Source organism: Erinaceus europaeus, chromosome 7 (assembly GCF_950295315.1).
Source record: "Erinaceus europaeus chromosome 7, mEriEur2.1, whole genome shotgun sequence".
Classification (NCBI taxonomy): Eukaryota; Metazoa; Chordata; class Mammalia; order Eulipotyphla; family Erinaceidae; genus Erinaceus; species Erinaceus europaeus.
Genome location: NC_080168.1, coordinates 45,681,762 through 45,702,448, shown reverse-complemented (window position 1 = coordinate 45,702,448; position 20,687 = coordinate 45,681,762). Strand labels below are relative to the sequence as shown.

Sequence of the window (20,687 nt, the reverse complement as noted above, 5' to 3'; positions counted from 1 at the left end):
GGTCGATAACTAAGTTGCATGTGGACTTAATGCCTTTTCTATAAATCAGTTCTCTAGAATCAGCAATGAATTGCTTTGCTGTAGATTTTCTAAGTATAGTTTTCATTGTTGAGCAGGTAAGATATATTTTATAAACTAAAGTGCTAGATGAAATGGTTTTACTCTTGTTTGATACATACATGCTAATTTATAATGTCTTATTTTCAGCAGCAAAAGGTTTATATTATCTTACCACTGCCTTTTTAAAAACTATTTTAAAGACAGAACTAGAAATTCTAGTTATATAAAACTATTGTAGCACAGGCTGGAAAGTAGGTCATTGTGACGGATGTACACTAAACCACCCACTGGTTGCTATAGCAATGACCTACTTAAAGAAACTATTTCTGTTGATTCATGTTGAAATCATCATTGGAAATGGTATAAAGAAACTTACTGCCTGCAATTTTTTTTTTCTAATAGTAGGAAGGTAGTGAACTCTAGAGGAAAAACTGCTTATAATGTTTAATGTGAAGAAATACATTCTCTTAACACCTCTATATTTTTGAAATGGTGTAATTAGTATTGTAATTAAACAGCCTGAGAACTATGTGTGTATCTATGTGAGAGATACAAAGGAATATAACAAGTTTTACTACTCTTTGGCCTATTAAAAATCCAAATTATGTATAATTAATCACACTATTAACTGAACCTTCATATGAGTATAGTTTCAAGAAAATAGTATATAATACCAAGTTGGGGACAGTCTGAAATACGTCCCTGTAAAGCATGTACCTGGTGGGAGGTAAATAGCAGAATGGTTATGCAAAGAGACTCATGGCTGAGGCTCCAGAGTCCCAGGTTCAATCCCCTGCACCACCATCAGACAGAGTCGAGCAGTGCTCTGGTTAAAGTAAACAAAATAAAACATGTACCTGTGTATTTTCCTTGTGCTATATTAAATTTTCAGTCAATAATGGAAGCCTGCGCGAATATACATGCATTTGCAATAGATCAAAGTTGAAATTGATGTGTTCTCAAGAACACAGTGACATTGAACTCTGAAAATTTTCACTCTTACCAGTTTAGGGTAAAGGATTAAAGGTTAAACTTTATATAACAAATATAAAGCTTCACTCATGAAGCGTCCTCCCTGCTGGTGGAACCCAAGGGCTTGAACCCTAAATTTCTAATATTTTCAACAAATTGTATAAGCTTTCATGTAATGCTATTCCTTCAGCACTAAAAAGAAACTCCACTTGTGACCTGTGTGGTGGTGCAGTGGGTAAGGCATTGAACTCTTAACCATATGCCAGAGTGATGCTTTCGTTCTGTGTTCTCTCTTCCTGCCCCTCGCCTCTCTCATTAATGCATAAAGCTTTTAAGGAAAAAAAGATTTCACCTGTCAATGAGTTGATACTTTCAACCTGAGATATTGGAAGTTTATTCATAATATTATCAAGGAAGGGTGATGTATTTGAATGCAGTTGATTCATACTTACTATGCCTTGTCACTGGGAAATTTTTTCTTCAAACTTAAATTCTAAGCCACATTCATAGAAGTTGTGAGAAGATGACTTTTTGTATATATGCAATTCATTTATTTTGCTATCATGCTCAAGTTTTTATTTTTTATTCTTTAATTTTTTAATGGAAAGTGAGACAAGCATAAAATGAGCATGGTCATTGAAGAGTAGAGAGGGCAGAGGACGTATGTGAGGGCAGGAGGATTCCAAGCAAGAGGATGGAGGCCAGGAAAGGTGGGTATTCGGTTGCTTCCCCAAAGGAAACTGGTTCTGTATGCCCCTTCTGGGTATAACTGTATTCTTGTTGTCCTTGTTTTTTTTTTTTTTTGTAGTTATTATTGTTGTCATTGTTGGATAGAACAGAGAGATATGGAGAGAGGAGGGGAAGACAGAGAGGGGGAGAGAAAGATAGACACCTACAGACCTGCTTCACCGCTTGTGAAGCAACTCCCCTGCAGGTGGGGAGCTGGGGCTCGAACCGGGATCCTTATGCTGGTCCTTTGCTTTGCGCCACCTGCTCTTAACTGGCTGCGCTACAGCCCGCCTCCCTAACTGTATTCTTGTCTCTCCTTCATTCTATGTCCTCCTCCCACTGGTGAGCCAAGTGAATGTCAGATGCTAGGTGCAGAGGTCTGAGGGCTAAGACCAATTTAGCTGAGTTGGGAAAGGACTTCAGGTTAGGGGGGCCCTGAACCTGAATAAGCAAGTGTGGGAGGAGGTGACCTTTATGTTAATGTGTGTGTGTGTGTGTGTGTGTGTGTGTGTGTGTGTGTGTATTTATTTATTTTTTACCAGAGCACTGCTCAGCTCTGACTAATGGTGCAGGGAATTGAACCTGGCACTTTGGGGTCTCAGGCACGGAAGTCCCTTTGCATAACCATTAAGCTATCTCCCCTGCCCACTTATTATTTTTTTTTAATTTCTTTATTGGGCTATTAATGTTTTACATTCAACAGTAAATACAGTAGTTTGTACATACATAACATTTATCAGTTTTCCACATAACAGTACAACCCCCACTAGGTCCTCTATAATCCTTTTTGGACCTGTACTCTCCCCGCATCACCCCAGAGTCTTTGACTTTGGTGCACTACACCATGCTCAAGTTTTTACATGTCTAAATACATATTTCAAAATACAAATTATTCCCAAAGGAGATTAGTTAAAACTTCTGCTTAATGATTTTAGTGTTAGTGATTCTACTAGATGACTTTATACCATTTCCGGTGTTATCAACATTTGTATAAGACAACCCTACTAGAAAATTTTATTATACCTCTAATATTATTTATCTATTTGCTACCAGGGCTATTGCTGGGGATTAGTGCCTGCACCAACACTGAGAATATACTGTCCTCAGAGGCCATTTTTTCCCCTTTTTTGTTACTTTTATTTGATAGGACAGAAAGAAATTGAGAGGGGAAGGAGAGAGAGAGAGAGATGGAAAGAGGCAAAGAGACACCTTCAGCATTGCTTTACCATTCATGAAGCTTCCCCTTGCAGGTGGAACCCAAGGGCTTGAATATTTCTAGTATTTTCAACAAATTATATAAGGCACACAGTGAGATTTACTTAGAAATGTAGAAAGCAAAGCAAAACACAGGTTAATAAATATATAGTAAACACTACAATACAGATACTTGGAAATTCATTAGGAGGAGATTTTATACATCCTACACAAACACACACACTATAAATTGAACTACAATCTGAAAGTTTCCTTTTTTTAAATTTTTATTTATTTATTGGATAGAGACAGTCCGAAATTGAGAGGGGATGAAGGGAGACAGAGAGAGAGACCTGTAGCACTGCTTCACCACCTGCAGGTGGGGACCAGGGCCTTGAACCCAAGTCCTTGCACATTATAATATATGTACTCAACAAGGTAAATCACCACCCAGCCTCCAATCTGAAAGTTTCTTTTAGATTAAAGGTGCATTACGTCCTTTGACAGTTCAGAGAAATTACTTTTAGTTGGAAGACTGATTCATGCCATATGAACTTGAGATAAGAATTAAGAAAAGTATTTTGTTTGATAGCAAAAGAGAGGGTTGTATTGTTATATGGAAAACTGAGAAATGTTATGCATGTACAAACTATTGTATTTACTGTCCAATGTAAAACATTAATTCCCCAATAAATAAATTTAAAAAAAAGAAAGCAAAAGGGAGTGGTGAGAAGTGAACCTGAAACCCTAAATTATTGCCAACAAAATCATTATTTATTTAGTTTGTTTTGTCACCAGGGTTATCAGTGGGACTCAGAGCCTGCATGATGAATCCACTACTCCCAGGGACCCACCCACCCTTCCTTCCTCCTTTCCTTCATGCCTTCTTTATTTTCCTACCTTTTTTTTTTTTTTAACTTATTTGATAAGACAGAGAGAAACTGGAGAGAAAGAAAAAGAGAGAGTAAGAGAGATCTGTAGCACCATTTCAGTGCTCATGAAGCTTCCCTCTGCATGTGGGGGCCAAGGGCTTGAACTGGAGGTCCTTTCTCTGGTAATATGTACAGTCAACCAGATATGCCATCTCCTACCCCCTGTTCTTTATTTTATAGGGAACGAATGAGTCTTTGAGAGAAAAAGTATGCCTTAGGAATATATGGTAGTGTGTAATCCATTAAAGTAGATTAGAACAGAGAGAGACTGTTGAAGGATATATCTGTTTTTGAGTCATTGCAGTAAATAGTAACAGCAAAAGATAACAAGGACTAGAATTAGTGTAGCTAGCAGAGAAATGCCTAGGAGGTAGTTGACTAAAATTAGATAACTTGAGTTCACCATGAGCCAGGTACTTTTCTAAGAACTTCACATCTTATTTCATTTTCAAAACAATGTTCTAAATTCTATTACTACCCACCCCCCACCTGTTTTGCAAATGAGGAAATTAGGAACTTTTTAGGACTGAAGGATAATTTGTTGCTAGACTTGTTAAATTATGGTCATTTTTGTAGTAGAATACTGTGAAAGTTGATACTATAGAAGTATGTGTTGAAAATATATTAAACTAAGTTTACAGCAGATTGTTTTGTTCTACTTTGAAAGAATGGATACTAATTAGCAGTTTTATTCCTTTTTTATTAAAGAAAAAAGCGTATGTTTCTTTTTTTCTTAATTCATGGCAAACTTCCACTCCCTAAGCATAACTATTACTAATAATTTGGTAATTATTCTTCTAGTATTTTCTTATGTCTATATAATGTAAGTAGGTACTTGGAAGGTAAATTTTATTCTTTCAGTATTTTCTTTGACTTTAAAACCTCAAACATGAGAATCTTCTGCATAACCAATAGCATTTTCTCTCATGATGAAATGGCTTCTGCTTTACTGGCGAGCAGCCATACATTTGAACTAGAACTTACTTCCTCAAGGGTAAGCAGTCAGATAAATTAACTGAATGACATTAATTTTTTATAATTTACTCTCATATATTAAATATTTACAATAGTTATTTTCATTTGTTGAGAATGACTTAAGACCTTATTAAAATATTCAGAAACTTGTGCTGTACTTTAAAATAATCGTAAGTGTGAGTCAAAAAATGTAGCTTACCTAAGAGGGTGTGCACATGTATAACCTGGGTTTCAGCAGTGCCATGGTACTTGGGAAAACTCTAGTAGCCTGATTTCTCTTCTCTTTCTGTGTCACTTTCTGTAATAAAGTTAAAGAAAAAAGTAATCAGCCTAAGAGCAGTGGAATCACATGCATTCATGAAGCCCAGTGCCACATAAATAAATAAACATAAGTATTCCTAGAAATAGTAATTTACATGTTAATAAATGTAACTAAAAGAGATAATAAGATGATGGAGTTGGCATTTCAACTTTAAATTAAAATTTCACAATATGTTATAGCTTCTAAATATCAAGTTTTCATAAAGACTATTTTCATCAAAGAGAGGGATACTCAGTTCTAGCATATGGTGCTGGGGATGGAATCTAGGACCTTTGGCAAACAGGCATGCAAGCCTGGTGCATTACTGTTACTATCTCCCTTTCCTAAGTAGAAATTTTAAAGATTTTTAATAGTTTCTTTCTTACTTCTAGATTTTTGCTTCAGTGTCTTGAAGACCTTGATGCAAATCTACGAAAATTAAATTCTCGTCTATTTGTGATTCGTGGACAGCCAGCAGATGTTTTCCCTAGACTTTTCAAGGTAATTTGAAAAATATTTGCATAAAGTAATCTTTTGTCACAAGAGACACATGTTTGATAAATAAAATATCTGAGAGTAGTTATTGCAAAGAAAATACTTAAAAATAAAATCATGATTTTTTTCTATAATAAAATTATACATGGTTAAAGCAGACATTGAAAAAGTATTTCCCAAGAAAAATTAGATCATTTTTCTACCTGAAGTTGCTAGTTCCTACTCTAGAAGCACAAACCACTGCCAGTTTCTTGTGGATTCAGAAAAATATTTATTTTCCTTTTTTTTTCTTACCAGAGCTCTGCTCAGTTCTGGCTTATGGTGGTGCGGGGGATTGAACCTGGAACTTTGGAGCCTCAGGCATGAGAGTCTCTTTGCATAATTATAATTATGGTATAATTGTGGTATCTATCCTTGCCCCAGAAATATATTTCTTGAATAAATAAGAATGTGTAAATATACATACATATCTCCCTGCCACTTTTTAAAAATACTTATTTCCTTTTGTTGCCCTTGTTTTATTGTTGTAGTTATTATTGATGTCGTTGTTGTTGGATAAGACAGAGAGAAATGGAGAGAGGAGGGGAAGACAGAGGGGGAGAGAAAGACACCTGACCTGCAGACCTGCTTCATTGTTTGTGAAGCTACACCCCTGCAGGTGGGGAGCTGGGGGATTGAACCAGGATTCTTTTTTTTTTAACTTTGTATTTAAGAAAGGATAAATTAACAAAACCATAGGGTAGGAGGGATACAACTCCACACAATTCCTACCACCCAATCTCCATATCCATCCCCTTCCCTGATAGCTTTCCCATTCTCTATCCCTCTGGGAGCATGGACCCAGGGTCATGTGTTGCAGAAGGTGGAAGGTCTGGCTTCTGTAATTGCTTCCCCTCTGAACATGGGCATTGACTGGTCGGTCCATACTCCCAGTCTACCTCTCTCTTTCCCTAGTAGGGTGGGTCTGTGGGGAAGCGAGCTCCAGGACACATTGATGGAGTCTTCAGTCCAGGGAAGCCTGGCCAGCATCCTGATGGCATCTGGAACCTGGTGGCTGAAAAGAGAGTTAACATACAAAGCCAAACAAATTGTTGAGCAATCATGGACCCAAAGGTTGGAATAGTGGAGAGGAAGTGTTGGGGTGGGGGTGGGTACTCACTGCAGACTCTAGTGGACTTCTGCTTTCAGGTATATATTTTGCACTTGTTTATGGATACGTGTGAACATATGCCCTCTCTCACAGAACCTGGTGTATATCTAGGGTTTGGGACTTTGTTAGAAAGTGGTCCACCTGGGATGGAATTAGAGAATACTATGAAAGGAAAGGTCTCACCCAAGTAATAAAGCTGAAGGCTTGTCATTCCACACCTGATGGTTTTGGACACAGTCTGAGCTAAAGCATGTTGAGGTGGCAGTCGTTGCGTTGATTAGGTTGCGATTGGCTGATGCAAAATTATTTGATATGGATTGGGAGAGGCATGCGGGAAAGTGGGCCCTATCCTAAGGTTCCAGGAATGGGAGAAATATAGGCTCTCTAGTGGAGATGTGAGGTTCCTGCTGTCTTAGGGTTCAAAAAGACAATGGATAGTTAATGTTATCATCACATTATTTGGTAATTGGGTTAACTTTGAAAAGTCCTTTTGTTAGGGTTTGCTGTATAGTACCCAGTATCTTGTAAATAGCTGTGCCACTGGTTGTTCGAACCAGGATTCTTACGGCGGTCCTTGTGCTTTGCACCACCTGCGCTTAACCTACTGCGTTACCACCCGACTCTCTTCCCTTCCACTTTTAAAGCCAAATTCTTCAGTATATTAAATGATTTCATAATTTTCCACTATATAAATATGCTATAATTCCTTTAGCTTTCTAGCTAACAGTTGTTTTTTTCACAGACATTTTACTAATACAAATACTTTTAGTGAACATCCTTATTCAAATATACATGTCTTTTCTTATATGTGTCAGTATATTTGTGAGATAATTTTTAGAAGCAAACTTTCTGAATCAAGTTGTAGTAATTGACTTGCAACATTACTATTAAATTGTAGTCTGTGTGGGGTTTTTGTTGCTGTTGTTTGCTTTTAACTAGAATTTTAAAAATATTTATGCATTGGATAGAGATAGAAAAAATGACAAGGAAGGGGGAGATACAGAGGGAGAGGGGAAAAGGGACACCTGTAGCACTGCTTCACTGCCCATGAAGCTTTCCCACTGCATGTAGGGACCTGAGTCCTTGTGCATTATAACGCATGCACTCTACAAGGTATGCTACCACCTGGCCCCAACTTCATAGACTCTTAAAAGACTTCCTAGTCTTATTCTCTTTTTCTTCAGGTGATAAAAAAAAAAAAAATAGTCCTAGACATATGAAAAAATGCTCCAAGTCATTGATTGTCAGAGAAATGCAAACAAAGACAACAATGAGATACTACTTCACTCCTGTGAGAATGTCATACATCAGAAAAGGTAGCAACAACAAATGCTGGAGAGGTAGGCACAAAGGAACCCTCCTGCACTGCTGGTGGGAATGCAAATTGGTCCAACCTCTGTGGAGAGCAGTCTGGAGAACTCTCAGAAGGCTAGAAGTAGATCTACCCTCTGACCTTACAATTCCTCTCCTGGGGATATATCCTAAGGAACCAAACATACCCATTCAAAAACATTTGTGTATACCTATGTTTATAGCAGCACAATAGCCAAAACCTGGAAGCAACCCAGGTGTCCAATAACAGATGAATGGCTGAGCAAATTGTGGCCTATATACACAGTGGAATACTACTCAGCTATTAAAAATGATGAATGGAACTTGAAGAAATCCTGGGTGGAGCTTGAAGAAATCATGTTAAGTGAGATAAGTCAGAAAGAGAAGGAAGAATATGGGATGATCTCATTCATAGACAGAAATTGAAAAATAAGAACAGAAGGAAAAACACAAAGTAGATCTTGGACTGGAGTTGGTGTATTGCACCAAAGTAAAAGACTCTGGGGGGGTGGGGATGGGTGAGAATACAGGTCCAAAAAGGATGACAGAGCACCTACTGGGGGTTGTATTTTTAGATGGAAAACTGGGAGATGTTATGCATGTACAAACTATCATATTTACTGTTGAATGTAAGACATTAATTCCCCAATAAAGAAATAAAATTAAAAAAAGTACTCAGTGGGTGTGGGGTTCACATCTTAGAACATGATGGCAGAGGAGGACCTAGAGGGGTTAGATGTTATATAGAAAACTGACAGATGTTATATATGTACAGACCACTGTATTTTACTGTCGATTTTAAACCATTAATCCCCCCAGAAAAAAAAAAGTAGATTAAAAAGCATATAGGGAAAGGGACCTGCAGACCTGCTTCATCACTTGTGAATTGTCCCCCCCTTGTAGGTGGAGAACAGTGGTTCAAACCTGGGTTCTTCTGCATAGTGATATGTGTGACATGGTTACCACTGCCCTGCCTCCATAGTTGTATTTATTCACTACGTCCTATTTACAACCATAAGAATTCCCAACGCATATGTGCTTTTTCTTAAGCTATTAGGTTGATCAACACTTATAATAGTAAAATTTCTATTTCTAATGCAGAAGAAAAAAATTCCCCTTTATTAGGGGAAAAAAGCCAACAGTAAAATACAGTAGTTTGTATATATGTAACATTTCTCAGTTTTCCACATAACACTGTAACTCCCACCTAGGTCCTTACCTGCCATTATGTTCCAAAACCTGAACACTAGCCCCACCCCAGAGTCCTTTACTTTGGTGCAATACACCAACTCCAAGGAGAAATTTTTTGATGACTGTACTTTTTTTTTTTTCCAGCCTGAGCACTGCTCAGCTGTGATTTATGATGGTGTGGGAGATTGAACCTGAGTCTGTGGAGCCTCAGGCATGAGAGTTTTTTTTGTGTAATCATTAGGCTATATTCCCCACCCACAGAAGAGAACATTTTCCTCTACTCTGTGCTGGGAATAAATATTAAACATTTTTCATTGTTATTTAAAAAAATCTTCAATGTGTGCTTGATTAATGTAAGTCTCTCTCTCTTTATTTTCCCTTTTGTTGCCCTTGTTGTTTTTCATTGTTGTTGTTATTGATGACATCATTGTTGAATAGGACAGAGAGAAATGGAGAGAGGCAGGGAAGACAGAGAGGGGGAGAGAAAGATAGACATCTGCAAACCTGCTTCACCACCTGTGAAGCAACTCCCCTACAGGTGGGGAGCCAGGGGCTTGAACTGGGATCCTTACACAGGTCCTTATGCTTTGCGCCACATGCGCTTAACCCGCTGTGCTACTGCCCGACTCAACAGTTTCTCTCTCTCTTTTGCACACTGGACGTCATTCCTTAATTGACTTGACTACTTCCATCAGACAGTTTTTCTCTTTAATTTAAGATGGAGAGAAGGAGGGGGAAAAAGAGAGGTAGAGAGAGAGAGAGAAATGATAGACCACATTGAACAGGGTAGTCTGAATTCCTCATTTATTCCTTGTCATTGTTGCTATAAATTCCTTATATTCAGGTTTCCCTGTTAAAACTGCTTATGGGGAGTGGGTGAGGGTGGTAGTGCACTGGGTTAAGTGTACACAGTGCAAAGTGCAAGGATCCAGATTGTAGCCCCCAGCTCCCCACCTGCAGGGTGGAGGTGGGGGTGCTTCCCAAGCAGTGAAGCAGGTCTGCAGGTGTCTGTCTTTCTCTCCCCCTCTGTCTTCTCTCTCCATTTCTGTCTGTCCTATCCAACAACAACTGCAGCAGAAACAACAATGGAAAAAAAGATGGCCACCAGGAGCAGTGGATTTTTAGAGCAGGCACTAAGACCTAGCAATAACCCTGAAGGCAAAAATTAAATTAACTAAAAAAAATTAAATTGCTGATGGATTTCTTTTTCCTCAATGAGCAGTTGATTCAGTCAACAAAGGCAAAAGGTAGTTCTTTTAATGTCTAGAAAAGTGAAATAAAAAGTATATTTATGAAAACTCTTGAAGGGAGGAAGGAAGAAGGGAGGAAAGGAAGCAACGAAAAGACTGAATAGCCATCTATCCTATAAGAAGTGGAAATTGTTGTTAAAATCTTTCCAAAATAAAACTAGAGCTCCAGGATAGCTTTACTTTTAATTATGTCACATAATTAAAAAAGAAACAGTGCCAGCCTTATATTTTCATAAAATATGAGAAAACAGAAGAGAATTATTGGAACACTTCCCAACCCTTCTATGAACCTTCCTTAACTCTGACACCAAAATCTGATAGAGAAATTTTAAGATTAAAAAAAGTATGACTGGGGCCAGGCAGTAGCGCAGCTGGTTAAACGCACATGGCGCAAAGCGCAAGGACTTACTTAAGGATCTCAGTTCGAGCCCCTCGCTCCCCACCTGCAGAGGGGTTGTTTCATGGGTGGTGAAGCAGGTCTGTAGGTGTCTTTCCCTCCCCCTCTCTGTCTCCTCTCTCGATTTCTCTCTGTCCTATCCAACAACAACAGCATCAATGGCAACAATAATAATGACAACAGCAAGGGCAACAAAATGGGAAAAATGGCCTCCAGGAGCAGTAGATTTGTAGTGCAGGCACTGAGCTCCAGGAGGACAAAAAAAAAAAGTTATTATTCAGCCTATTAATAGAACAAAGATTATCTCAGTTGATAAAGTTTCTAACTTTAGTCAACACCGGCATATGATTTAAGAAAAACTTCTAGGGAATTAGGAATAGAAATCATAACCTGAATCACATTAAATGCTTTCCATCTGAGATAGGGGACAAAAATAATTACTTTGAGCAAAGTCTATCCAGTATGATTAGGTGACAAAGAGTATCTTGATTATATCATGTTTTTTTTTTTGTTATGTAACTATTGTTATTAAAAACTTACTTGCCTCTGTTGCCATTCTTCCCTAGTCAATTTGAGAAGAGAGGGACCTAGAACAATGTGTAGTTTATAACAAGAATTATAATGAATGTTTAAGTACACAAATTAACACATTTACCGGGTGGAGGTATAGCATAATGGTTATGCAAAGAGACTTTCATGCCTGAGGCTCTCAAGTCCCAGGTTCAATCCCCTACACCGACATATGCCAGAGCTGAGCAGTGCTCTGGTAAAAAAAGGGAAAAAAAACAACACATTTACCATTTAGAGAACCTTCTCTTCCCTAGCTTTTCATTTTTCTTGGAGAAAAATACTGTATCACTGTTTTAGCCCTGGTAAGATGTGAACAATCTTGATGAGCTTAGTAGTAGGTTAGATATAACTCAGATCATATCTTTGCTCAGACTTCCTCTTTTCTTGCAGAGAGCACACATACTTTATTCTTTTCCTATGTGATAAATTTTATGGGGCCAGCCCACACATCAGGGACAGTACTGTTTTGACTGGATAAATAAATCTGTTTTTACTCAGGAGTGAATACTAAGTTTCCCTGTCCTTAAATCTAATGTTTTCACAAATTCAGTTACTAGTAATGTGATCTGTCACTTGATCTTTAGTTCTGGTTTATGTAAAGCACAGGAATATTAATGACTTAACCGTAATTACTAACACTTTTTTTTTTACAAAATCTTTATTTATTTATAGGACAGAGACAGCCAAAAATTGAGAGGGAGGGGGAGATTGGGAAAGATAACAGGGTGGGCAGCAGTGCACCCGGTTAAGCGCATATAGTTTTAAGCGCAAGGACCAACACAAGGATTAAGGTTCTAGACCCTGGCTCCCTGCCTTCAGGGAGGACACTTGACAAATGGTGAAGCAGGTCTGCAGGTGTCTTGGTCCTTCCCTCTCTCTTTTTTTAAATAACTTTTTTATTAGTGAATTAATATTGATGTACAAAATACAAGATAATAGGGGTACAGCTCCACATCATTCCCACCACCAGAGTTCTGGATCCCAATTCCTCCATTGTAAGCTTCTGCAGTTCTCCTAAGATTGTAGATATTAGTCAACCATTATTTCTACAACCATCTGTCTATATTTGTATATATTTGACTTTTTTGCGGTGGTGGGGGGAGTCCCATCTTCTCTTCATTTCTAAGTCACACATACACTTACTATTCTGCCCAAATATCCCTATCTTCTTCCTCCTCTCTGTGGTTCCTAATGGAGTTGGAATTTGGAGTCCTCTAGTCATCCTTCCTTTGCTCCCCCCACTGGGAGTACGGATCAAAATTGTTTTGGAGGTGCAGAAGGTGGGAGTTCTGGCTTCTGTAATTGTTTTTCCACTGGACATGGGCATTGGCAGGTCAATACACACCCACCCCACCCCCAGCCTGTTTCTATCTTTCTCTAGTAGGGCAGAGCTCTAAAGCAGTTAGGTTCTAAGACACACTGGTGAGGTCGTCTGCCCAGGGAAGTCAGGATGGAATCATGAAAGTGACTACAACTTGGTGACTGAAGGGCAACAAGATACAAAGCAGGACAAAATGATTAATAAACAGGAAACAAAAAAGTAGGAGTAGAGCAGATGAAAATAAGCATCCTAGGGTGGGAAAAAGCTATGGAGTCTATTCTAGGCATGTTCTTAGGGACCCAGGACTATTGTTTTTTGCTTGAGTTTGATAGCTAACATGGAGTTGGACAAAAATATTGCCTGGGAAGAGGGTTTCAGAATAGAGAAAAGGATTAGGAAACTGGATTAAGGAAGAGAATAGCTCCCATTTTTGGAAAAAGAAATTATGAGTAAAATTAACTATTTACCTCATCCACTTGATCCAGGGAATATATATATATATATATTTAGCATAAGAGCCAGTGTAACCTCTAAGTCCTTGAGGTCTGAGCTACAGTTCATGGCCACAGCTGGGAACATTGCAGGCTGCACTCATTTTGGAACCAGTTTTCCTTGAGTAGCTGAATGACCCAGCTTCCCTTTGGAGACTGGGACAGTCCAGCCATCACTGCTTTATGGTGAAGGCACGATCCTATGAAGGCCCACTAGGAGGCTTATAATGATGTTCCTGATGGAAGTGATCATTGACAATGGAGTGAGGCATCTATTAGAGGCCCATCATATTTGTGTGGAAATCCAAGGATTCCCTGACTAGGGCCCCAGGTGATGAGGTAGTGTGAAATTGACCAAAAGGCCATTATTAGGTGAGACAGTCTCTTGCCCTTATCCAACTTTTGTAGTCTTCTCTTTATCTGATGGCCTTAGATTTTCTCCCAGTTGTTGAAGCATTATCATTTTTTAAAAAATTTTATTTATTTATTTATTCCCTTTTGTTACCCTTGTTTTATTGTTGTAGTTATTATTGTTGTTGTTATTGGATAGGACAGAGAGAAATGGAGAGAGGAGGGGAAGACAGAGAGGAGGAGAGAAAGATAGACACCTGCAGACCTGCTTCACCGCCTGTGAAGCAACTCCCCTGCAGGTGGGGAGCCGGGGTTCGAACCGGGATCCTTATGCCGGTCCTTGTGCTTTGCGCCACCTGCGCTTAACCCACTGCGCTACAGCCCGACTCCCAATTATCATTTGTTGTTCCCAACCAGAATTCAGTTTTGAGGATCTGTCTTCTTTGAGCCTTCTTACTAGATTACCAAGCTTCTTCTTCTAGCGTTTGCCCTTCTTCCGTAGCCAGTTAACAGCGTCAGGTTGAGCCTGATGTAAAGTTTCAAGACCTCCTTTGAATCTGGAGAAGTGGCAGTCGTTGACTATGTGGGTCATAGTCTGGTCTAAGTCTGATCCATTAGAGAATTATGATGCCTTCTTTAGACACTTCAACTAGGATTCCAGACTTATTAGGTCTAAGTCTTCTTCCCTCCCTTCCTTCCTTCCTTCCTTCCTTCCTTCCTTCCTTTCTCTCTTTTTTCTTTTGAATACAGAGAACTTGATAGGGATAGGAGAGGAAGAGAGACACCTGCAACACTGCTTCACCACTGGTGAAGCTTCTCCTCTGGCAGTGGGGGCCTTTAGTTTGAACTCAGGTCCTGTTGCATAGTGATGTGTTCACTCTATTAGGTATGCCACTGCCTGGTCCCAGCAATATGTTTAAAATATATGCATGAGGAGAAAGAACAAGATTTATAGAAGCCAATTGCAGTTTTAAAAACATACCACCGGAGCTTTCGCTCGGGCCCGTGCGATCGGCAGGATGGGCAAGTGTTGTGGTCTCCATACTGCCAGGAAGCTGCGTAGCCACCAGTGGGACCAGAAGTGGCATGATAAGCAGTACAAGAAAGCCCATCTGGGCACAGCCCTGAAGGCCAATCCTTTTGGAGGTGCTTTCCATGCCAAGGGGATTGTGCTGGAAAAAGTAGGGGTTGAAGCCAAACAGCCAAATTCTGCTATCAGGAAGTGTGTCTGAGTTCAGTTGATCAAGAATGGCAAGAAAAATCACAGCCTTTGTGCCCAATGATGGTTGCTTGAATTTCAATGAGGAAAACAATGAAGTTCTGGTTGCTGGATTTGGTCGTAAAGGTCACGCTGTTGGTAACATTCCTGGAGTCCAGTTTAAGGTCGTCAGAGTGGTTAATGTCTCTCTCTTGGCTTTATACAAAGGCAAGAAGGAAAGGCCAAGCTCCTAAGTTTGATGGTGAAAGTGCAGCGGTAATAAATTTTCATAATACCAAAAAAAAAATAAATACCACTGGAAACAGCCCTAATCTGAAGGGATTTGAAAAATTGAAGTCTATTGTCAGTTAAGCTACAATATGTTTTTTGTTATCTATTTTCCTTTATAAGATACATTATGAAAATGTTTTATATGTTTTTATTTCATAATTTTTATTTGTTATTTGCAAGATGGATAAGAGACAAGAGCACTGCTCATCTCTGTCTTACGGTGTGCAGGGAATTGAATTTGGGACCTCAGAATCTGAGGCATGGAAATCTTCTCTATAACCAGCATGCTGACATATCATGAAAAGTTTTAAAATTAAAAATAAATAACTTCACTACTACTTTGAGAAATCATATAATTCTCTTAGGCCAATCTTCCCTTTGAAAATAACTTAGTAGAATACAGAATTTATTAATAGAATACCTGACATTCAGTGTTATAATTATTACTATTTCCATTTTTTTTTCAGTTAATTTTTTTTAATTAGAAGTGAAACATTAGAAGATTAAATATTTCAGCAAATGGGGTCTTCTGTGCATTTGACAAGTGACTAGAGTTTTCAAATAAACTGAAAAATGAAAATACCAGCCACTGTGCCAGACTCAGTTTTTAGGACCAAATAGAAATACTCTATGAATTACTTAAAAATTTAAAGTCCTATACTAATAAATTTTGTGTTTAAAACTAGGAAGATTGTTCATTCATAATGTTAGATTGTCTAATACCACACATTATGGTAGAAATTAAGTGTTTCTTATTTGAAGAAGTTTAGTTTTATGATTTATATTTTTTTCCTTCAGCATATTCAAAGTTTGGTTTTTGTATAATCATTTGATATGTAGAATTTTACTTTTCCCTGCTTGTGTTGTCATTGTAGAAAAAAAGTCATATGTGTGTATGTATATATATATGTATATATACGTATATACACATATATGTATATATACACACATATATATTTATATATTGTCTCTTTGTTATTTTAGGAATGGAATATTACTAAACTTTCAATTGAGTATGATTCCGAACCCTTTGGAAAGGAAAGAGATGCAGCTATTAAGAAATTGGCTACAGAAGCTGGAGTAGAAGTCATCATACGAATCTCTCATACACTATATGACCTAGACAAGTATGTTGTTTTCTTTCTTTCGTTCGTTTTTTAAATATATTATACTGACACATTTAACAGAAGACTTGCCATCTTAACCTTTTTTTAAGTGTTCATTTAGTACAAAGATATGTAAGTTTTAATTTGTGAGATTTCCGTTTGTAAATGAATCACAGAGTTTGGAGAAAATTCAGTAAATATATGTTAGTAATTTTTATATTTTATGTAAATTCTGCCACTAATATTGACCTAGTCACAGATACCAGAATTACAGCTATGGTATATAAGGTTAAAAAAACACCTAAGAATTTTTGTTTCAAAACTATTAAGAGTAACACAAAAAAATTCTTTGACTTTTTTAAATGCATCTATGGGAAGCAAACCTGAGGCCTCATGCATGCACAATACCACTGCTGAGCAATCTCCTCAGCCCAGTTCTTCCCCCCATTATTTGTTTATTTATTTATTTATTTTTACTTTTTTAAAAATAAAAACAGAGGAAGAGACTATAGCACTAAAGCTTCCCTCGATGTGGTGAAGACTGGGCTTGTACACTTGGTAGAGCAGCAAACTATCCTAGTGAGCTAGTCCACCAGACCTGTTTTCATTCTTTATTTCTTTGAAATAGAAGAAACACAACATCACAGCTCCACCTCCTTGATGCTCCAGTGGTGCCTCTCAGGATGCTTCCATGTGGTGCTGGGATTTGGACCCAGGGTCTCTCACACAAGACATCTGCTCTGTCAAGTGAGCTAAATGCTAGTTCCTCCTTGACTATTCCTACTCATTTCATTGTGGTCTTGTCTTTCTGGGTTCTTAGCAATACTATCATTACTGTCATTAATTTTACTTTTTTTGCAGAGCTGAGACCTCACATATGAGCAATTCCCTATCTCTTGGGACGACTTTCTCACTCTTTTTATTTGAGTTAAAGACAGGTAGATCAGCACTGCTTCACTGTCTGTGGAACTTTCCCTGGGCCATTTGTAGTACTTCCATGTGATACTACTGGGTTCACACTTAGATCTGCATGCATAGTAAAGCATATACACTGCTAGCAAACTATCTTTCCAGCCTCAGCAATCTTAACTTTATAGTTTATATAATATATTGCCAAAAACTACTTCTTATATGATTCTCTTATTTCATATCTATCTGAATTTTAGGTCCAAATGCAAATTACATATATTAACTTTGCATACTTGTAGCTCTCTAAGTAATGGCATAATATCCTATTTATTTTTCAATAATTCATTTTTAAAATTTTATTTTATAAATTTTTTTAAATAAATATCGACAAGACTACAGGATAAGGTACAGTTCCACACAATTCCCACCACCAGAACTCTGTGTCCCATCCCATCCCTTGAAAGCTTTCCTAGTCTTTATCCCTCTGGGAGCATGGATCCAGGATCATTATGGGGTGCAGCAGGTGGAAGATCTGGCTTCTATAATTGCTTCTCCGCTGAACCTGGGTGTTGGCAGTTCAATCCATACTCCTAACCTGTGTCTATCTTTCCCTAGTGGGCAGGGTTCCAGAGAGGTGGGGTTCCAGGGTACATTAGTGAGGTTGCCTGCCTGGGGAAATCAGGTGGCATCATGGTAACATATGCAACTTGGTGTCTGAAAGCATCTTTTTATTTATTTATTTATTTATTTGATAGGATAGAGAACAATTGAGAGGGGGTAGGGTGAGAAGAGAGAAACCTGCAGCACTGCTTCGCAGCTCATGAAGCTTCTTCCCTCCTGTAGGTGGGGGCTGGGGGCTTAAAGCCAGGCCCTTGCACAGGGTAACATTTGTATTCAACTGGATGCACCACCTCCTGGCTTTTAATATCCTACTTCAAAAAAAAAAATGTATTTCCTGGGGCTGGGCAGTGGCACACTAAGAAGAGCACATAGGTTACTGTGCACAAGGACCCAAATTCAAGCTCCCAGCTCCCAACTGCAAGGGAGTGAAGCTTTATGAGTGGTGAAGCAGTGTTGCATATATCTCCCTCTCCTTCCCTGTCAATTTCTCTCTGTCTTTGTCCAAAATAAATAAATAAATAATATTTTAAAGTAAATTCTCATGTACCAATTGGTCATTTGTAAACTCAGGATTATAGCTGCACACCTCAGTAATGTGTATATACCTCCCTGTAAATATCACCAAAAGTTCAAGTGCTATTCCCACAATTAAACTGGTCTTTTCCTCTTTCTTCCCTAGTCCTTCCCAGCTAGTAACTGCCATATTCAAATGTTTTTCTTAACCAGAGTAAACACAACAAATAACTTACAGACTATGATAATATAGTATGTAATGAAGAAAATGGGACCTGAAAAAGAGCTTACTTGGATAGTGTGCTGCTTTGCTATGTTCTCTACTCAGGTTCAAGCCTGCTCTCACACCCCACTGAAGGACATTTCAGTGCTGTAGTCACCTTCACTCTCTCTCTCTGCCTCTAACTAAAAACAAATAAGTAAAATAAAAATGATGATAATGAGAAGGATTTGCAGATTTACTAACCATTATCGGCTTAAAGTTTAAAAAAATATTACGGGGCCAGGCGGTAGCACAGTGGGTTAAGTGCAAATGGTGCCAAGCACAAGGACCAGCATAAGAATCCCGGTTCGAGCCCCCAGCTCCCCACCTGCAGGGGGGGTCACTTCACAAGTGGTGAAGCAGGTCTGCAGGTGTCTATCTTTCTCTCCTCTCCTCTGTCTTCCCCATCTCTCGATTTCTCTCTGTCCTATCCAACAACAATGACAACAATAACAACAACAATAATAACAACAACGATAAACAATAAAGGCAGCAAAAGGGAAAAAATGGTTTGCAGGAGCAGTGGATTCATAGTGCAGGCACCAAACCCCAGCAATAACCCTGGAGGAAAAAAAAAAAGTTACTTGACTTCTTTTTCCTTTTTTTTTTTTTTTTTTTTGCCTCCAGGGGTTATCACTGGAGCTCGGTGCAGCACTATGAACAAATCCACTGCTCCTGGCAGCCATTTTTTCCCCCTTTTTTCCCTTTTTTTTTTTTTTTAATTGGATAAGACAAATTGAGAGGGAAAGATAAGGTAGAGAAGGGGAGAAAAAGATAGATACTTGCAGACCTGCTTCACTGCTTGTGAAAAAACTCCCCCCACCACAAGTAGGGGGCCAGGATCCTTGTGTGGGTCCTTGCTTTTTGTACTATATGCCCTTAACCCAGTGCGCTACTGCCCCCCCTTCTTATTTTTCTGTTTTAAGCTTTTCAGAGCTTATCAGTCAAAATATATTGTCATTTTAAAAATACTAACTGCATTTTACTAACTCTTCTAACAGGATCATAGAACTCAATGGTGGACAACCACCTCTTACTTACAAAAGATTCCAGACTCTCATCAGCAAAATGGAACCACTGGAAATGCCAGTAGAAACCATTACTTCAGAAGTAATAGAAAAGTGCACAACTCCTCTGTCTGATGACCATGATGAAAAATACGGAGTCCCTTCACTAGAAGAATTAGGTGGGTATAAATAGTAATGAATGTGGAGCCTGTATAACCAGAAAATCCCACTTCTAAATTTGACAGTATATCTTATACTAGAGTAAAAGAATGAAGGGGGGGGCAGAGACAATCTTAGATTAAGAAATGATAAATCTGTGCATTATATGTTATAAGTATTTTTTATATTTATTTATGTATTCCCTTTTGTTGCCCTTGTTGTTTTATTGTCGTAGTTAATTGTTGTTGTTGATGTGGTTGTTGTTGGATAGGACAGAGAGAAATGGAGAGAGGAGGGGAAGACAGAGAGGGGGAGAGAAAGATAGACACCTGCAGACCTGCTTCACTGCTTGTGAAGCTACTCTCCTATAGGTGGGGAGCCAGGGGCTCTAACCAGGATCCTTAGGCCAGTCCTTGCGCTTTGCGCCACTTGCGCTTAACCTGTGCTACTGCCCAGCTCCCATGAAGTATTTTTTTAAGATGTGAATACTAAAGAGTCCTTTTTGTATCCTCTCTGTGGATATGCCCATGTCTAGGGTCTTGAATTTATTTTTATGCTACTGTCATAGTTTTTCTACATTATAATTCTCCTACTTATTGTGGTTAAATACAATTTTAGAATAATAATAATATTTTTGCAGCCCAGGAGGGGACACAGTGGACACAGCATTAAATTCTCAAGCATGAGGTCCCAAGTTTGTTTCCGGCATCATATGTGCCAAAGTGATGTCCTAGTTCTCACACATACACACTCTAGTTCTCTCTCACACATACACACACATTAAAAAAAAATTAATTATATTTGGGGCCTGGGGAGACAGCATAATGATTATGCAGAACTAGAAACTCTGAAATTGCTGATGCAGTCCCCAGCACCACCGTAATAAACCAGAGCTAAGCAGTGCTCTGCC

At 38.5% G+C, this 20,687-nt stretch overlaps 1 protein-coding gene and 1 pseudogene across 5 annotated transcripts in view; both read left to right on the top strand.

Moving 5' to 3' along the window:
* Positions 1 to 20,687, top strand: part of CRY1 (cryptochrome circadian regulator 1) — a 71,231-nt gene that overhangs the window by 42,808 nt on the left and 7,736 nt on the right. For 3 of the 5 annotated variants that reach the window (XM_060194349.1, XM_060194346.1, XM_060194345.1), the window contains exons 2-4: positions 5,556 to 5,664; positions 16,185 to 16,327; positions 19,613 to 19,797. In XM_060194349.1, coding sequence (XP_060050332.1) covers positions 5,556 to 5,664; positions 16,185 to 16,327; positions 19,613 to 19,797 — 437 coding nt within the window. Of the gene's footprint in view, positions 1 to 5,555; positions 5,665 to 16,184; positions 16,328 to 16,934; positions 17,054 to 19,612; positions 19,798 to 20,687 lie in introns of those variants that run through there. The other 2 variants (XM_060194347.1, XM_060194348.1) reach the window with 2 other exon arrangements.
* On the top strand, positions 14,712 to 15,220 carry LOC103107042 (small ribosomal subunit protein uS12-like; annotated as a pseudogene).